This window comes from Haliaeetus albicilla, chromosome 2 (genome assembly GCF_947461875.1).
Source record: "Haliaeetus albicilla chromosome 2, bHalAlb1.1, whole genome shotgun sequence".
Classification (NCBI taxonomy): domain Eukaryota; kingdom Metazoa; phylum Chordata; class Aves; order Accipitriformes; family Accipitridae; genus Haliaeetus; species Haliaeetus albicilla.
Window position 1 is genome coordinate 29597074 of NC_091484.1, and position 19267 is coordinate 29616340.

The 19267-nt window shown below is 45.3% G+C and overlaps 2 protein-coding genes across 2 annotated transcripts in view; one reads left to right on the plus strand and one right to left on the minus strand.

Moving 5' to 3' along the window:
* LANCL2 (LanC like glutathione S-transferase 2) overlaps positions 1–3969 on the plus strand; it is a 33327-nt gene extending 29358 nt beyond the window's left edge. The window contains exon 9 of the mRNA XM_069812095.1: positions 766–3969. Coding sequence (XP_069668196.1) covers positions 766–881 — 116 coding nt within the window. The 3' untranslated portion in view covers positions 882–3969. The remainder of the gene's footprint in view (positions 1–765) is intronic.
* A 5592-nt stretch (positions 3970–9561) lies between these two features.
* VOPP1 (VOPP1 WW domain binding protein) overlaps positions 9562–19267 on the minus strand; it is a 67870-nt gene continuing 58164 nt past the window's right edge. The window contains exons 3-5 of the mRNA XM_069812107.1: positions 18170–18247; positions 15978–16114; positions 9562–12014 (exon numbers count right to left, since the gene is read on the minus strand). Of these exons, the coding sequence (XP_069668208.1) occupies positions 11833–12014; positions 15978–16114; positions 18170–18247 (397 nt within the window). The 3' untranslated portion in view covers positions 9562–11832. The remainder of the gene's footprint in view (positions 12015–15977; positions 16115–18169; positions 18248–19267) is intronic.

The following is a 19267-nucleotide window of genomic DNA, read 5'->3' on the forward strand; positions in this document are numbered from 1 at the left end:
TTTTTTTTAGAAAAATCTAGAAATCTCAATTTTGAGACAAAAAAAAGTCTTAATTTGGGGGTAGCCAAATTTTCGTAGCCAAAATTGTGTATGAAGTTGTCCAATTCTGCATGTATGTGCATACTTTCAGTGGAAGTTGTATGTGCATCTTAGGGGTTGTCCTAATTGTTTCATTTGCCTCAGATGCTGTATTTCAGGAAGGTTCCTTTGTTTGTATGTGCTTTAGCTGTTGATAAAATAGGATTTTACCTCAATCATAAAACTGAGCTTGTATTTGTATGCTCTCCTACTGTAGGGCACCTCTGTTGTCTGTCACACTAAGAGTTTTATTAGGTGATGCTGGTGTTAGTGCTTCAGGCTCTGGATGATCTCTTTATGAATAGTGAACAAATGAATCTGTACATCACAAGTATAATAAAGTTTTGCCTTTGTTTTTTAACCAATGAAATGATGAGCAAGAGTTGCTCAAATTATGAGGGACAGTCCAAATTGGGATTTACTTTTTCTTAATTGAAGTAGCATTGAGGTTGTGCAGCTGAAAAGATGGTAGCAGAGAGATCTTGGTTCTTGCCTTTGATCTTTTCAAGTGATACTTGGTTTCCTGGGCAAAGTACAGATGAACTTGCCTTACTATAGGCCCTAAGTTCCCCTGTTCAAAAAAAGACCTAGTGAGGCGGTGTTCAAACAGGTGCTGTTGCCTTTGCTGTCAGCTGTGCTATTTTAATGTCAAAGATGCACAAAGATCTATTTCTCGTTATTTTTTAGGCATGGCTGGAGCTATTCACTTCCTCTCAGATATTTCAGTACCAGAGACTTCCCAGTTTCCAGCGTTTGAACTTGGACCTCAAAGGAGGGAAAACAAAGTGGAACAGGACAGCTAAAAGATCATTTTGAAGGGAAACTGATGCCAAAAGAGATGAGACTGTTTAGTGCCTCTGATACTGAACCAACTCGACCCTGAACCGACAGATGGATGAACCCATTTTCTCACACCCCGCCCACCCCAAAGGATCATGAAGTCATTAGAGCATGAACGGGAGAAGCCACGTTTAAGTTCTGTTAAAGTGACACCTTCAGACGTAGGACAAGAGAAGTCAAGTTTTGAACTTTCTCTCTTCTGTTGTATTTGTCTTTTTCAGGTCTTTGACATGCTCTGCATGTTTATTGGTGTTGTGTGTTGATTCAAGTCTTTTGTTGTTAGCAAAAAGCTGGTCTTTGTGTGAATCTCTGTCCTGTACCTTTGTGCATGACTCACAACAGCAGTGTTGCTTTCTGCAGCGTGGTTACCCAGAGAGTTCCACCTTATGCCAGAGAGTTAGCTGCAGGACAGTGCCCAGCTTCACTGGTGAGCTGGTAACTTTAAAAAGAGATGAAAAACGTTTTTATGTTTGTATTTTTCTGCATTTTTCTCCACAGTCCCTAGAAGCTAAGATGATGGAGATCAGCCTTTTTTGATGAAGAGGTATGAGGCCATCTCTGTTTTCAGAAACTTAGCAGGTTGGAAGGGACCTGATTTATATTTTGCTGCTGTTGTGGGAGGTTTTTTTGAAAGCCTGAGAGAGGCTCCCTTTGGTACCTGCACCTGGTTAACGTGTTAGGCACTTGCAGCAGGGTGGAGATGCTTGTTCCCACCTCTGCAAAGCCCCATCCCATGGCATGAGCTTAAACTGCAGGTGGAGTCACCTGTACTAATCTCCCGCTCCCACCAACAGCAGAGCAGGGACAGCATAACTGTGCTTCTCTTCTCCTCTGTGTGGATTTGTAATAAGCCTGTCCTGCAGCATCCTAGTATACAAATGAGTAAGAGAGGGCGTCAGGGCAGTTTCTCATGCTGGTAACTCAGGATGACTGCTGCTTCCAAACCAAGGTGGTGATTTGTTCTGGGCCCTTCCCTCCCTCTCCCAGCCACACCACATTTAGCCCATGTAGTATGACAGGAGCGATAAATACCAGCTGCTTGTGGAGGCTGCAGAAGATTAATAAGCAATATGAAACTGTTGCTCGAGGCTGTAATTGAAGTTTATTTCATCTTAAAATCCAAACAGAAAAAGCCTTTTGCCCTTAGTTTTAACTGTGCTGCTAGTGCTTTGCTTCCCCTTGTAGTGTGGTGGGGTTGTGAAATACTAGACGTGCCTCCAGGTGCTCCTGAGTATGAGGCTCTCGGTTTGGGAGAACTGGGACATACTCTGAGTACACTTACAGCAGGCTTATGTGTTCCAGATAGTAAATATGCTTACTGCTTGAAAAAGGTAAATAGGTGTAGCACACTCTAACTCATTCAGGCTCTGTTGTCATCCTTCCCCCAGGGCTCCCTGTGCTCTGTCATTCCAGGTGCTTATTTTAGTTGGTATCTTCTGTCAGGTGCGAGTGTGACAGATGGCAGTGAGTTTGACCTTTCAGGCATGCATCGGGATATACATGACCTGTGGGCCATCTGCTGAGCGCCAGTGTTTGCGGTCAGGCTTGGAGATGCAGTGTTGCTCCTGCATAAATATCTGAATGGTAGCAGGTGACCTCCTTGAACTTCACAGTGTCTGTTGCCATATCCATTGGGATGTTAATAATCTCCACATTTGGTTCTGCTGGCCAACAGCAGCAGTGCCAGTGCAGGGACAGCTGTAATGTCTCAGTGTAGCTCCTCTGCTGGATTGTCAGGTATGACTAAAACACGGGAGCAGGAGGAAAGACTTTTCCACCCCTCTGCCAAAGGGCAGAAGATGGGGGGGGGGGGGGGGGCGGACACCAAACCCAGATGCATCTGTACAGCCAGGGATGAGGGAAAATGCTGAAAGTCAGTGGGAGTGAGGGATGCTGTATGGCAAGCAGCTGGGGTGAAGCAAACCGGAGCAGAGCAGCAGAAAGCGGAGGGATCAGTGAGGAACAGGGAGAGCTGATTACGAGAGGCAATGCACAGAGTGCACCAGTAGAGGCCATCTCAAATGAGATGTTCCTCCATGGCAACCATGCTAAGGTCTAACTTTGTTTTTCTTTCTTCAGCCTGCGGATCACTGATCCTGCCCATAGATAAGCCAGGGAGGAAACTTGCCCAGGGTGAAGTCTCACAGAAATTTTAAGGAGTTAGAAGGCAGTTCTGATCCTGTTTCACATCACCCTACCCCTTTTTTCCTTCCCCTTGGCAGTGACTGCAGAGCATGTGGGGTGGGTTAAGCGGGAAGAGGCTTGCCAGGTTTGCAGGAACTGCCTGCAAACACACAACAGAAGCCACCGGCCTTCCTGGCAAATCCCAAGCATGTGTTGTACTGACTGTTAACTAGGGGGTCAACAGGCAGGTTTTTTCATTCGGTGATTATATACATATATGCTGCCTTTGCTGCTGAGCTTGGACTGGCACATGTGGGAGGTGATTTTGGCTGGCTGGAGCCCAAGGGTAATTAAAGCTTCCTGGTTTAAAAAATATATAGGTATATACACATTTAGAACAGCCTAATACTGAGCAGTTCTCCAAGATGCTTGAGTGCACCCATCGAAATAATGAGCAAGTCAGCTACCAGCTCTTTCTGTACTGTAGCCAGCCTTCTGCTGCAGTGGGGCTTGGCACTGTCTTTCTCTGCAGAGTCCTCTTGGAATTGAGCAAGACTGGAAATGTATCGAGTCGGGAAGCGTCTGACAGTGCGTCTGCCTCGTCTTCCTGATGTGACTTTCCCCGTGGCTCCTCCTTTCTGTTTGTCACAGCACTGTGATATCTAGGTGGCCCATTAAGAAAGGATATTGTGTGAAGGTGAAAAAATGTATTTCACCAAGGCATTGTTTTCAGAAATCACATCAAACTAAAAATGTGGAAAAAGTCTTAATATTCCCTTGTTTGCTTTGTCCGTGTGTAATTGTCCATCTGTTGCAAAAAGCAGTAGTGTTAAAAATGGAGATGCTCTTTGGGCAGAAAAAGAGGAAAAAAATGCTGATGTTTTGTTCTTTGGCTTTATTAGTAAAGATCAAGCTATGTGGTGGTAATTTGTGTGATTTTTTTTTTTTTTTTTCCTCCTTCCTTGTACTCCTTCCTTCCCTCCAGCACTGTGGCAATAGCTGTCCCACTGATCTTACTGCTGAACCGCTTCCCGATCTTACAGTCCTGCAGGATGAAACACATGCCAGAGAGTGGGCAAATTGCCACCTTTTTTTTTTTTTTTTTCTACACCTTCACCTTTTACTAGGGTTGCAGGCCTCTTTACTGCTGCTTCTCCCAGGTGCTTTTAATGTGGATTGCTTAGTGCAAAGTGTTGCTTTCCTCTCTGGTCACATAGGTCCTGTTGAACAGTTTGCAGCTACAGCCTGACTCGTGACTAGCTGGTTTTTAAGAACACATGTATGAAATCTCTCTGTCCAGCTAACATCTGTTTTCCAGCTTTGAGAAAGCTTGATGTTTTTCTCTAGCTTGGCTTTAACAGAAGGAAACTTAAAGTGTGCTGCAAGTAAGTATTTCTGTTTCACAAAGCCCCATGTGCCACTTGTGGCCCTCTTTGCCACAGAGAGCAACTGCTGCTTTTTTGAATTAATAGCATTATTTCTGGTCTGTAGGTAGGGACTTGAAGATAATCTCTACAAACTCAGCTGTAGCTAGATAAATGCATTAGGGCTTTTTTTAGCACAACAGTTCTCTGTAATGTCAAAATAGGGTAGGATAGAGGGCTGGGAAGAAGCATGTGTGCTGCATGTCAGGTAATAGCTAGGCAGCATTGTGCTGCCTGAGCCCTGCCTCATCAGGGTGTTTTGATGCAACAGTCTTTTTCCTAGTGAAATTGCTCACTTTTCCCCCCATTCGTTTTCATTGGTTTCACGTTGACGCACAGGAACCCCGTCTCTGCACGGCAGAGCAGCCGTGATTTGCACGCAGGAGGCAGTAGTGACCTGTCTTCAGCCACTGCTTCTCTTCAGCAGATACAAGTGGGCTGCTGTAAATCCAGCTGTAGCTATTAGATAAGCTAGAGTTAGACAGCATGCGATAAATATAGAGACATAGACACACCTATCCTTGTGACTTTGTCACTGCATAAAGCCAAAATAACACATGCAGCTAAGGAGCTACCTCCATCTCTAGCCCCTGGAGTCAGAGGGGTGCTTAACTTGTCACTGTTCCCTCTGCTTTCCCTGCTGTCCCCTTCACCTTGCAGGACCTGGCAGCTTGGGACAGTGGCTGCCAGCTGCACCTCTCCTCTTTCACAGCATCATTATCTAGCAGTTGCTTTGTAGAAACTGCCTTATGCCGGATCTTCCCCTGCATGGTGTGTCTGTAGTAGTTTCCCTATCAAAGAGTACAAACAACTGTAAAATCAGTTTGAGCTGTAGGACAGCTCGAAGCCCCAGTGCCAGGGCAGCAGAGGGGAGGGCTTCCAAAGCCACAGGGCCTGCAAATACATCCTGGCCCATTTCTCTCACCCACTGAATTAGCAGCAATGTATTAGATAGACCAGAAGAAAAAAAAAAAGTAAGGCTCCGCTATCTGACAAGGTGGTTTATCTTCTTGGCTGACCTGTGTGCCAAAAACTGCTGCCTTGGGCATATACATATACAACTAACCCATCTGGGGTTTTGTGTTTTGTTTTAAGTAGGGAATAAAGAGCAATACCTCCTTTGTGCTTTTGTGTACCACACAGTCTGAAGAGCTTGTTGGAAAAATGTAGTCCCAGCTGTTTGTTTTCAAAGCAATGTAAGCTGTCACAGAGCTCGGAATAAAAGGAAAAAAACCACCCACAAAACAAAAAAGCTTTTTGCTGCATTATCTTTTCCCAAAGTGATAATGAAACACAGGAGCAGCTGCAAGGCAGCCCCAAACAGAAATGGCAGGGTTGGTACCCTCCTTGTCAGGCCAGGTCCTATTTGCAGCACAACTGATGAGTCAGCCTGCTAATTACAGAGAGGCATGGAAGGTGCTGGAGGATATTGCAGGTGACATTTGCCCCTCTCCTATGAGCCTGGGGCACCTGGTCACACCAGGGAGAAGGAGGTGGAGGGGAGAATCAAGAACAAAAATCCACAAATAAGATGATGGTGCTACTTTAGCAGCTTCAGCCCAACAGCCCTGCCTTGACAGGCTCTCCTGCCTACACCTTAGCAGAGGTGTTTCAGCTGCCCTGGGCCTGACAGCGAGTGCTGCATAGTTGCTGGAAGGCTGAAGAAGCAGCAGCAGCAGCAAAACTTTATAAACCCTCAGACTGCCATGAACTTAATTCACCCATTAATATGGACTCCTCCCTCAATAGGGCCTAAGGCAGCAAGGCGCTTTATGGGAAGAAAACTTACTTTCCTCAGAAAAAAAAAAAAGCATCTTCCGAGCCCAGGAGATGCTCTGGCAACAGCCAGCCCTTGCCTTCAGTGTGAGCCTGAGGAACTTAGAGCTGGGTCACCAGTGACTGAAGGGTGAGCTTTGGCCTGACTGCTCAAAGAGGCTTTACAGCCCTGCTGAAGGACAGAAAGCAATCCCCATTGCTGCTTTTCTTCTGATCGTCTTGAATAAGATCTCATGCTCCTGCTGCAGGGCTGAAAGGAGATATGTGGAGCATATAAGGCGGGGGAGGGAGGAACCAAAAGCTGAAGGAAAGTAATTCCCAAAATCTCCTGCGATAGGCAGGACACAGCATCTGCAAGGCCAGTCCCATGATCACGGAGTGACTCTGCACCCCTGCTTACTCCTGACAGTAGCTAGTTAGAAGAAGATGGTATTACAAGCATATTCTTCATCTCCTCCCCTCTCAAACCACAGCAACCTACCAACAAACCCAGGCTGATAACCAATGTCTGCATAACCCCCTGGAGCTGCCCACAGAAATAAAGCATCATGCAGGATGCCAACCAGCAAGTCTTCAGGCTGTGCCACTTCATGCCTTTTTACTGATGGCAGCTGGATCATTTCTGTCCTTCTGTTGGTGCTGGGTCACACCCACCCATCTGCCACCCACCAGGTCACCCAGTCCCACCCCCCCAACCAAAAATCTCCCCCAAGCAGCACCTACCCCAGACCACCAGCAGTCTCTGCACCAGCAGCCCTGCCAGCCCTCCACTGCTGCCACGCAAGACAGGTCTGCAGGAGTTGAGGACAGCCGTTCAGGGGCTGGGATTGATTTTCTGCCAAAACCCATCAAGTTGAGCATTTATGCACCTCCCAGTCTGCAATGCATTTGACCAGCAGCTCATGACCAGCTGCCTGGCACTGCCTGCATCTATCCCCTGCTGCTGGGGTTTCGTGGCTGCAGCCAGTGGCAGAGTGGTTCGTGTGCATGCCAGAGGCAAGGGGAGGCAGGCAGTACCTGCCCACCCTCCTCCCCCTCCGCTTGCCCCTAAACCAAGATTTAAGAAGGTCTGTTCCACCAAAGAAGTGCATTTCTAAGGTCTGGAGGAGTCAGGATACATCTGTCCCAAGCATTTACCCTTAGCACTCATCAGGCAGCCAATTGATTTAACATAATCCAAAACAAATCTCAAGGTGTTCTGGTATCTGTAGCCAAGTAATGACTTGAAAAACACTCGAGAAATAAACTATTCCCTCCACCTGGAAAGCAGAGTGCACACTCTGCACCACTCTGGCCTGGGAGACACAGGGCTGGTGGGACAGAGGTAGGGCACTGCTAGCTGAAGAGCTCATCAGGAGGCAGGGTGGATGGTGTGTTGGTCACACACGGCTACCTACAGGTGAGAAACCCCTGCCAGCTGATAGGAAGGGAAGTAAACGGGGCTTTTCTGTCTCACCAGCAATGGTGGAAGAAGAACTAGCAGCTAGAACCTGCTCAGAAACATAGCCGGGTCCATGGCCCTGAAAACACCCGAGGTCAGGAAGGTTTGCTTCATGAGGAGCTGGCCGACTCCCTGTTGAGAGCTACAGAGTCTCAGGAATAGCACCTTCACAGCCCTTCAGAGACAAATTTCATGACAGCGTACCTGGAGGCACAAGCTGCACACAAGGATCACAGGGTCCTTACAAGTCTATGGAGGCCTCCGCTCATTCCCTCCCTGCATGATCCCCAAGGAGGAAAGAGAGCAGAGCGCATCCAGTCATCCATAACCTTTGCTGTTCTTCACCGAGACAGTGAAACCTCTGGCTGAAAGCCAACTGCCCAGCCACAGAAAGGGCAGGTTCCCTCCCCATCCCACAGCGCAGCCTGGGTTTGTTGCACAAGCCTTGGACGTACGAAGGACTGGCCACACCAGAGCTACGGGCAAGGTGTACCGAGAGCCCCTGGTAGTACCTTTTCTCTCAAAGCGGCATAGCTGGAGATTTCACTGTGGCAGAAAGGGACTGACCCCCTTCTTGCTCCCGTTTCTGCCAGGGTCACAGCAGCAGAGACCTCAAGGGTTTCCTTACCCACCTGCGCATGTCCCCCCCGATCACTGCCTCCTCACGGGTACATCGGGCATGTTCTGGGGACACACAACTGAAGAAAGGACTTCAAGGGGGTGTCGTTTATGTTGCCGGCTTGGCTTAAGCATCTCCATTTTGCCCAAGCCCTGTTCAAGGCATTTAAACCCCCATATCAAACACCTCTGCAAGAACCAGGAGACTGATCCCCACAACACATTAAATCGCCATCAAATGTAGATAGTGAGATCTCAAAGGCAGGTGGGGAGTCAGCCCTGCACCCTGGTCTGGTGCCCCCGGGAAGGGGCAGGGGAGTGCCCCACACATCCCCAGGGATCCCAGCCACCAGCACCAACCTTATTTTGCAGTCAAACACCACCCTGCCTCACCAGTGAGGCACCAAAATCTGTTGTGTCAGAGAGAGGACACAGTAGCAGCACCCAGAGGATCCAGCACAGGAATCCCAATGGATAAAGAATCAACACACCACGAGGAAGTTGACATTAGCACAGCTGCAGCAGCTGGCAACTCCTAGGGCATCACTACTGCTCAGTAAAATCCTGTTGGAAGATGATGGTTTCCTTCACCTGTGGGACTGCACCCCCGACCTGTCATCACTGCCCGCTGGTGAGAAGTAATCCTGTCCTTTCCAATGGTGCGCCTGTAGCCTGTGTTTCACATCTGGCTTGCTAAAGCGTTGCCGAGTACAAATCTCGGTGGCATTAGCCCTGCCTTCTTTCCTCCTCTGCACACAAGAGGTCACACTCTTAACTCTACTTGGTAATATACAGAACTTTAACCATACAGCTCAGGAAAGAACAACGAAGAGGGCTAGAGGTACAGCAACATCCAATCTTACTTTAATAAAATGCATTTCAAAAGAAAGCCTGCACAAGTTTTATGAGCAGTAGAAGCCCCTGAGACTGTAAAAAGACCTACTTCGGCTCCATCCATCCTCCAACCCACTAACCCAGCCTTGCAAAGCATGCAATGTACACTCCCTTCTTTTTCCCCACTTCCTTTCCTTAAACTAAGAGGGAAAAAAAAGGGAAAAAATAAAAGAAACCCTAAAAACTTCCAAAAGCAAGGCAACGAAAGGGAAGGCACGTAAACAGTCTGCAAGTAATTCATATGGATGCCCACACAGGTGCTATGTTTGTTTTCAAGAAAAGACCAAGCAAGTTTGCTAGCAGAGGAGTGTATGTGTTGTAAGAGGTAGTGTCATCTATCAACACTAGCAAGTAAACCAGCCAGACTTCAGGAAAACTTCACCAGAAGTTGAATTTCAATGTACAGCAGAAGAATTCACTATAAAAGGCTTCTATTCAATGTGTCCAAGAAAATGACAGCTGTCACAGGCACATTTCATAATATAAAAGGACTTAACATCTATCTACTAACATGAGGTCTGTTGTCATTCCTATTGACAGAAAAAGAAAGGTTGGATCTGCTTTTTAAAAAATTTTTGTCGTGTATACACAACCATATTCAGTGACATATGCAGCTTTACACTTCAAGTGCACACTAATTTAGAAAATATATACAGTTGTGGTGTGCAGATGGACCTAGTAATCATACACAAAACATACTTTTTTGTTATCTTAAGTGTCTACCACACACACAGAATTACTTTGCTTTGTCCCTTATGATGATGCACAGTAAGGGAAAGCCTTAGTTACAATTTCACCCAAGTCAGATCTGCAGGAATGAGCTCCTCAAAAGCTAGCTGTGCTCCAGATGACTACTAACTGCACCAGCAGCTTTTAGAACCAGTGACCCTTAGTGGTTTTTCTGTTAAGAGACTCACGTTCATAATAAAAGGGATGGTCTTTTCTGATAGTTCTGCAAATCCAGCTTGCTGCCTAGGAACAAGTTCTCACAAGCCACTGGCATGCATTAACTGCACAATAAAGCTTTGGCTCCCTGTGCACCACAGGTCTTCAGATTACTCCAAACCACCTCAGTGACCTCTGTGTGCTGGCTGGAGTGACACGGGAGCAGTCAGTGTATTGGCAGTGAGTAAGCATTCACCCGGTACCCAAAGGACCACATCAGACTCCTAACCCTCAGCTATGCTGTTTCTGCAGGTCCTTCAGGAGTAGAAAGCAATAACATCTTCTTTTTGTCACTTGCTAGTGACACAGCTCTGAATATGCACGAAGGGAGAAGGTCCCATTAATACGTAGTCATGTCTCAGAGTAGCTTCACATTTTTGCTAGACATAGATGGGTGTGAGGGCCCTCAGAGGTAAAGGGGCTCTGTGTTTATTTGAAGGTGTTGACAGTGGTCACTCAGAGTCAGACACAAGCATGAGATGGCAAATTGGGAATCCTGGGGCTGCTCGCAGCAAAACACATGAAGAGCTAAGAGTCACTGAAAGCCAAACCACCTGTGCATCAGGTCAAGGAACTGCTCTTAAACACCAGTCCCAAAAAGTTATTTATTTGCCTGACCTGGAGAGGAGAATAGTTTTACAGATCTGTCACGTGGAGATGACAGCTCTAGTTGGTACTCTTTGTGGCAGCAGTAAGACCATAATAAAAGCTACTATTTCTCAGGGACAAAACTCCCATCAATGTCAAGGGGAGCAAGCCTGGAAACATGCTCCCATTCCTTCTTACTGTAATTATTTTCCAATTTAGGGAAGAAAACTTACCTACATATTTCAGTGTTTCTAACCGTTCTGTCAAGAGGCACAAGCACAAGTAGCTCTGAAGTTATAACACCTCCCTTTCACTAACAACATTTAGGTCATTGGCCGTTTCTTACAATCTTACCGCTGGCAAAACAAGGGGGGCCAGGATGCCGATCACACAGGCAGAGCCCAGGTGCTGGCCAAGAAATACTCAAATCCTGGTCCTTCAGCTTTTAGATGCATCATTTAAAGTAATGACTCCCTCTTTTCTAGGGCGCTTGGCAAAGCCCCTGCCATGACTCGACCAATGCTGGTGCTCCAGTCACAGAGACTTCTATCACAGCATCTTTCTGTTGTGCATCAGAACCAAATTGTACAAGAAAATCATAAAAGAAAAAGATGGTGGTCTCCATTTCTGGTAAAAGCATTGCCCTGCCTCTTCTACTTATACCCTCTTCCTCTGTCATTTCCCATAGATGAGGGCATTTCTGCTATGGGGTCTTAGGAGAGTGCACATCACTCTGGGGTTGCATAAAGAACCACTATCAGTAGCCTGCCACAACACAATTAAACCCATGATTGAAACGAACAATAAATAAAGAGAAAGACATACAGGTTTTAAATATAGGTTTCCATTAAAAGCATTACAAAGACAACTTCTCTCATTATGAAGACAAAGAAAAAAAATCCACTTCTACTAAAAAAAAAAAAGAAAAGAAAAAATTTTAAAAATTACCCCTTTGCAAGTAACTTTAATGAGGAAAGGTGCAGGGAAGGGAAGGAGAGAGGACTTGGAGAACTAGCAAGTGTTCAAAAGGGCGGATGCCCTCCATCTCGGTCATTTTGCAACGGCACCTTCTTCTCACACAGTCAGGTCAGAAAGCCAGAGTCCTCACGTGGAGGATTTCACCACCTGCTCGTAAGGGGGAGGTGGTGTGTTGCAGTAGGAGGGTGGGGGTGGGTAAACTGGGTTTCCTTGCGGGGAATTGGGCTGGACGTGGAAAGCCATAGCCATGGGATTCATCACAGGTCCACCTGGATCTGTGTAATACGGCACTCCAGATTGTTGTGACCCTGAAAGAAAGAAAAGGACAGAAAAGATATCAACAACAGCAGTGGCATCAGGTCATGCTCTTCCAGGGCCTGTGCTCTGCACACTCAGACAAGTTTTCTCAAAGTATTCATCAGAGCAAAGACAAGGAACCACCTTTCTCCCATCCCAGAGAAAACACAGGCTGGCAGGACTACATTCACTTCTTGAGGTTTCAACTTTGCATGCAATGGAAATCATTTAGTGAAACAAAGGGCACCACTGCCCCAAGCGACTACCATTTGAAAGGGAAAACAGCAAGCCCTGCTCAGTTCCCTGGACAGAAAAGCCGCTGTGCCTGCCGAGAGGAGTGGCATGGGATCCCAGATGGACAAAGGGGTTTCCACTGCAGCCCTGACTCAGGTGTCAAGCCTTACGAAAGGACTTCGCATTATTTCGTGGTGTACTGGATCTGCCTGTAAGCCAGAGTGCATCTCAAATAGATAATTTCCCTTCTAGGCATAATACAGCTAAGAAGTAAACATGTATGAAGCAAAAACCCAAGTTGAAGCCAATTATGGCTGGCTAACACAATGGGACAAGATTGCTTTGCGCAGATTAAATTTAGGAAATTATGTTGGAGCCTGCAGGGACAAAGAAAGGAAATGTATGATCAAATGCAAAATTCCTTAGCTGTGACACATGAGGACTAACAGAGACTGCTGCCATGAGGAATAACAAAGGTGGCGTGTAACCCTCCTCAGATACACAGCGGGTGGTGGAAGACAACTTAATGCAGTTCCAGCAATTAAAGTCACAGACTGTCTTTATCTCAAGATGTAAATTAGGTTTCTTCTCTTTCTCTCTGTCTATTTAAATAAAGCTGGACTGAAAAAAAAAAAAAATCATGGCTGAGCAACAGGTTTTCTTGTTTTGGTGCTAGTCTGTTTTTCCTCTAATGACACAGTCACAGTGGTTTTCCCCTCAATCATTCCTTCTGTGACTTAGTGACACTAGGACTCAGTATTGCCACAGAAGGAATGCAGGCTTTTTGAAAGCTTTAAGCATCCTTTAGTACTTCAAGCATTCAGGAAGCAGCTACATACCGAACCCAAAAACACGTCCTTACAATATTAAATCAGATGGGCCGAGCCAAAAGGCAGGGGGATGCAAACTGTCCCAGAGCCTGGGTTGTCTGCCTAGGGAGCTTTGTTCGAACCCTCGGGAGCAAAAAGGATGGAAAGCAGATGGGGAACGCAGCTATTTCCTTCTTAACACAATAATTTTTAACACACCACCACAGTAATTTTTCCTTTTGCCTGTCTGAGCAAAGAGGGCTGCTCCACAGCCTCTCTTCCTTTGCTGTGGCGACAAGAAGCCCTTGTTCTGCTTCCACCTATAGCATCAGCACACGGCTGCAGGAGAGCCAGGCTGGGAACAGGAGCCGAGTCCCACCTCTCCAACTTTTGGGCTAATACCTTCTTCTGCAGCCTTTTTCTTAAACATTTTTGTTTTAAAGTTAAATCCTGCCCAGCTCTGCATTTCTGCAGTTTCCATCTGCATGGGGACATGGAAAGGTTGAGGTAGCTCACTGCAGCTTGCTCTGTAGGAAAATAACTGTTTCCATTAAAACTTCTGTGTACTATTATTGAATTGGGGGGGAAGTGTGGACACCAATCTTTTGAGATATTTTTTCAGTTCACTGAACCCAGCAGAAAACAACAACTGAATGTCAACCTCCTTGTCGGATCAGCTCAGTAAGTATTTGTCAAGTGTCTGCAAAGGGACCCGACCTTTTCCAGCACCTGAACTGCCAGTTTGGGGCTATGTAGGCCAGGGCTGAAGTGAAAGATACCACCAGGCCTGCAAACTGCTGCTTGTAGGTGAGGTGTTCAATCCATTTTCCCAGTCAGGCCCACAGAAAAAGCACTCCCACTTCCAGGCTGCTGCTGGGATGGCACTATATGCTGCTGTTATCTCTGCAGGGAAGGAGGGAGATGGGCAAGGACCCGCGTTTCAAGGGATCCACCTCAACAGTGAACTGGCTACTGCTACCAAATCTGGAAGAGGAGCTAGTGTAAAATGAGAACTTGGTTGACTACTAATTCCCATTGCTTTTGCTGTTGAGTATTCCTAGAATAGCATAAAAAGTAAAAAAAAAAAAAAAAATTAAAAAATTGGTGGGGTTAGCTCAAAGCCCAAAGCTTTTAAGTAACAGTAATAACAGTCTGGAAGCAGGTGGCATAAGCAGGTCATCAAGGGGCTTGTGCTTATTTTGTATTTACCCACAACTTGTGTTCCATGAAGTGTCATGAAAAAATAAAACCGTGCTCTAAAATTAAATCTGGTATTTACCAATCCAGCCAAAGACGCTCCCTGTTCACATAATCTTGAGGTTATTTTTCAGGCTTAAAAATATTAGTTTAGTTAGTTTGGCTCCCCCCCAACCATCCACTGTTGAAAAATAAATACTCTCAGTGGAAATGCTTGTTCAGTCAAGCAGAAAAACAGATGCAGAATAGAAGCCCTAAAAAAAACCCTCTTAGGATTTAAACAAAAAGAGGGTGAATAAAGTGTCAGTTTGTGTCTGTAACATCTTTTTATCCATTTAGACCTGTGAGAGATGGGGGGGAGGGGGGGGCGGGGAGACATGTCTATGAGTACATGCTTAAGGATGCAAGGAAGAGCATTTCCAAAGTCTGCACAAGGTACGTGGGTGTGCAATAGCCAGCGTGACAGCAGGGAGAGCCCAAATGCTGCATCTCTGCACAATGCTCGTAGTCACAGCTAGCGAGAAGGGGTTTAGGACACTTTTCTGAGGAGGCTGTCTTGATGCAGCCACAGTATTACACAGAGATGTAATGGTTCAGAAGACAATTTTTGATAGAGAGGTTCGAGGCACCAAATTTTCAGAGATCCTCCTTCTCGTTACAAATATTATGTTGTATTTCCACTTCCAAGCCAGTATGAAACAAAAACAAATAGCCAATTCCAAAAAAAGTTGTCAGAAAAGATAATTATCCTCTGGCTTCAGCTCTCTCTTATACAACATGCAATAAAATGATAGCCTGGGAGGAAAAGTGTCAGTGTACCAAGCATGCCTGCATGTATGTGTACTTTCACTGGCACAAATGACCACTGGCTTATGCAATCTGGACAGTGGTTAAAAATGTCTCAGTTTGGCCTTGCTGAGGCAGGGAGAAAGCAAGCACCAGAGTGTGCACTCAGATAAAATCTCAGCACTGTGGAAGGTCTTCCAACTAGAGACAGCTGGATTCAAAATGGTCCCATGAGGCACAAACATCTTCTGCTTACAGGTGAGTCTTATTTTGCAGGATTGTCCCAACTGGGACTATCTAACAGCCAGAGAGGAAGAAATAACAAACTTAGAAAGCAGTATTGCCACAGGAGCCATCACTAAGTAGATCCTCCTGATGCTCAGAGCCATTACCAACCAGAGAGACAGCAAGCAGACTAACAAGGGGAGAAGGACCACTTTGCTGCAGAAAAACTGTAGCACAGAGCATGGAAGGCAAATCAAAAAGAGAAGACTTGCAAGATAGCCAGATCGTGGAAGAAAAATGTTAGGCTTTCCTTCACTTCTGCCAGACGTTACCAACTGTATTTAAAACTCTTTCTTCATGTCACTGTTCATTTTGGATACCTGTCGTTTTGTCTACGCTGCAAAGCGAGAACTTGCTAGCCTCCTTCCATGCATGGACACACAGCTGTAAAGGTATGAGGAACCACAACAGAAGGGAACTGAAAGTCCTGTCATCCTGGGTTTCAAAACCACTTCTGTACATTGCAGCTGAATTATGCTGTTTGAAAGGCAGAAGATTTCACTCATCACAGGAGGTGGCTGCATGGTTTAGTGCAGTGCAATCCCTTGTCCAAATCCCACAGTTTTCAAAAACCAAATAAACAAAACCCCCAAACCCACCCTTTTTAAATGCCTTGGCAAACATCACAAATGAGTGAAACTTGTTTAATGAGCAGTCTCTGACCTGATGCAGTGTTGACTGGTTGTCTGGTGTAAGACACGTTAAAAGTAGGTTCTTCTACTAGTGGAGGAGGGTACATTCGCCTTCGGATAAAGAAACCAGCTCCGCAACAGAACAAAACTCCCATCATCAAAAGGAACCTAGGCAAAGAGAAGAGGGAAGTCAAAACCCACCCGCATTCAGGCAGCTCTCAAACCCAGCCTGTTTGTTGAGAGAAACGAGTATCATCTAGCAATCATCAGCCTATGACTTTTTACCAATGTTTCTTAAATAGGTTGTCTCTTGAGAGCAGGTCTATGTCATTTGAGATAGCACTCATGGGGCACTTACGAATATATTATGGATATCTTTAGCCATTAGTACTATTGTCCAATGTTTTCTGGCATGTAAAATACAAATCTGAAACTAAAACGCCCTTGAACTTTTGGAAAGTTCAGGTTCATACCTGACCTTTGCCTCCAGGATGCTGAACTGAAATTCCAGGTCGGTACAGTTTCAAACTGCATATCTTGGACACAAGCCTCACACTTACAGCATTGAGGCTGGCCAGGAGGTTTGTGGGGGACAAAGAGGAATACTATTCTGCAGTTGCCCTTAAAAGAAGATTCTTAGATGTTCTTAAATTACTCAGCACTGTAATTTTGTCTCTCATGGGAAATATGGTAGCTGGCATTTAAGCTCAAGCCAGAAGACTGAAGCATTCAGCACTGAAGATGACAACCTTTGCTTTGTGCTCCCTAGACAGGATATACATTCTCAAGGAAAAGGACATCATTTTGCTTCAGTTGTTCTCCTCTCTGCCCCTTTTCCGACCTGACTACACTGTCCTCATCATTCCCTTGTCTTGGTGCTGTGGAAACAGGCACGTGCAGCAAGGGCACATCAGAAGATTTTTTTTCTTCAGACAGTGGCTTTCACTGTGTTTCCTTGATCAGTTATCAGACATGCTAGTGACTAATGCAAGCTCCCATAAACTCAAATGGTTCTTTTGCCTGTAGCCACCTCATTTCAGGGCCCTTTACTGGAAGACAATGACAACTGTGCTCTTTCTTCTGGAAGGGAGGGAAGTTGGCCAGAGGCAAGCCTACACACCATGCTTATCTCCTCTGGAGCATTCCCAGGTGCCCGAGAGGGAGAATGTGACACTGCATGGCAGCGAGAGGTATTTCATGCACAGGGTCAAGTTCTGTTCTTGTTTCTACAGTGGAAATGAGAGCAGAAGGAGGTCCTGTTTCCCTGAGCCAATATTAATACATTCCCTTTTGGCAGTGTTCCTGCAAAGGATTTGTTCTGAACAGAAAAACAGAGATTTACGACGTCACCCCAGGGACTGAGCTGCAGAGCTCTTCAGTTATATCAGTAAGGATTGTACACTGAAATCCCACAGTCAGCTTCGGGAAATCTCTGTATTATAGTACATATCAGGCTTCTGGTTTTCACTGTTTATTTGTTTCACTTTTGAAGCCTTTTTTTAAGCAGTCTTCAAATTCTACATAAAAATGTCTGACATAATTTTTCAGGAGAGCTTTTACTTTCTCTCTACTGTAATGAGAAAGTTTTATTCAGGTACTTTCTTAAATTCCTCTCCAAAATGAATTTACCTTATTTTTTCATTATGCACATAACAGTGATTAGTTTGAGCTTTATCCAGATTACTGAGCTGCTGGTTTCACAAGCTCAAATCTTTCTGCCTGCTTTTCCCTTGCTGTCATCTCCAGTGAAATCCTCATAGTCATAAACGTACTTCTCTTCCTTTTTAATTGAAGCCTCAATTCAGCTGGCAAGAATATCTTAAACCCTGCCTAAATGCACAATCCTCCTTATACAATCCTCTTTTAAAACTGAGTGCCCAGCAAAAACAGACAAACGCTGCTGCTTGGTAGTAGCTGGGACAGGCATAAGGAATGCAGCAATTTTGGATAAAAGTGGGACCGCTGCCTGTACAGACCAGCAGGATGCAGAGGCAGGAAAGGTCAACCTGACACGAGTAACCTCCTTTTTCAGTGTTTTCTCACTACATTGGGAGAATTTTATAAGCAAAAACCCAAAGTCCTTGCATTTACATGTACACATATACATTACTGCACACTCATACCTACTTTACTTTAAAATACTAGGGCTTGCAATACCCTGATTTAAGTCCTACAAACAAGACAAGAACAGGACAAACAAAATTCCCAAATGCCCTGACCTACCAAAAATACCATAGTCGCTGGATAGAGAGAGCTCTTACACAGCATCTTGAACCACAGCAATCCTCATAGGAGCGACATCTGCAGAGAAATAAAGAGAAAAAGGCATTAGGGGAGTGGTTGTCACTCAGATTAAAATGGGATCCCCAACCCTGACGCCGTTCACACTCCTGCCCGAGGCATTACTTTTGACATTGCCATGAGTCTGGGAGGCAAAGCCGCCTGGAAGCGTTCAAGGTCAGGTTGGACGGGGCTTTGAGCAATCTGGTCTGGTGAAAGATGTCCCTGCCCATGGCAGGGGAGTTGAACTAGATGATCTTTAAAGGTCCCTTCCAACCCAAACCATTCTGTGGGTCTACGAACAAGAACAGACTACCCTTGGCCAGATAAAGTTGTCAATCACATGTACGCATCCGTGGCATGGCTCTATCACTATTCAGTAACTTCTTGCATGTTATTGAGACTACCTTCCTATACACTTCTTTTAAAGCCACCTCAAAAAGACTGAATGCAGTGTTTAATTCTATATAAAAGGACACATTATAAAAGAAAAGCAGTATTACTCTGTTTTCTTTCACAGTAAATGAACACTGCAGACCTCAAACATGAGCCATTTGGGGTTTTATTCACTGCAACAGACAAGAATTGCAAGGTCAAAACTGCCAGATCACTCATTCTTTGCAAATGAGCAGCTTCCAAACAGAGAAACCACTGAGTGGAGAGAAAACTTCAAGCGTACTGTTATTTGCAAATTTAATGGCGTTTTTTGCTTCTCAGAAGTTGCACTGGACTGCAACTGCCAACAACTCCCATTATTTAAGCAGCCTTTCCTCTAAAAAACCCCACATTTCAAATTGATATTTCATATCAAATAGAACCATTTTAAAGGTATTATAGCACCAATCACTGTAAGCACAAGGTACCACTTCACTAAAAAAGTCAGCACATACATTAACTGCAACCTCTGAACAATTTCTACAGTAACTGCTATTTCTCAGACCAATGAAACATATTTAGTATGAAAAAAGACAGAAGTAACACAGAAACCATGGTATGTGACAGACTCAGATGAAAACATTCAGATTAGCATATCCACATACC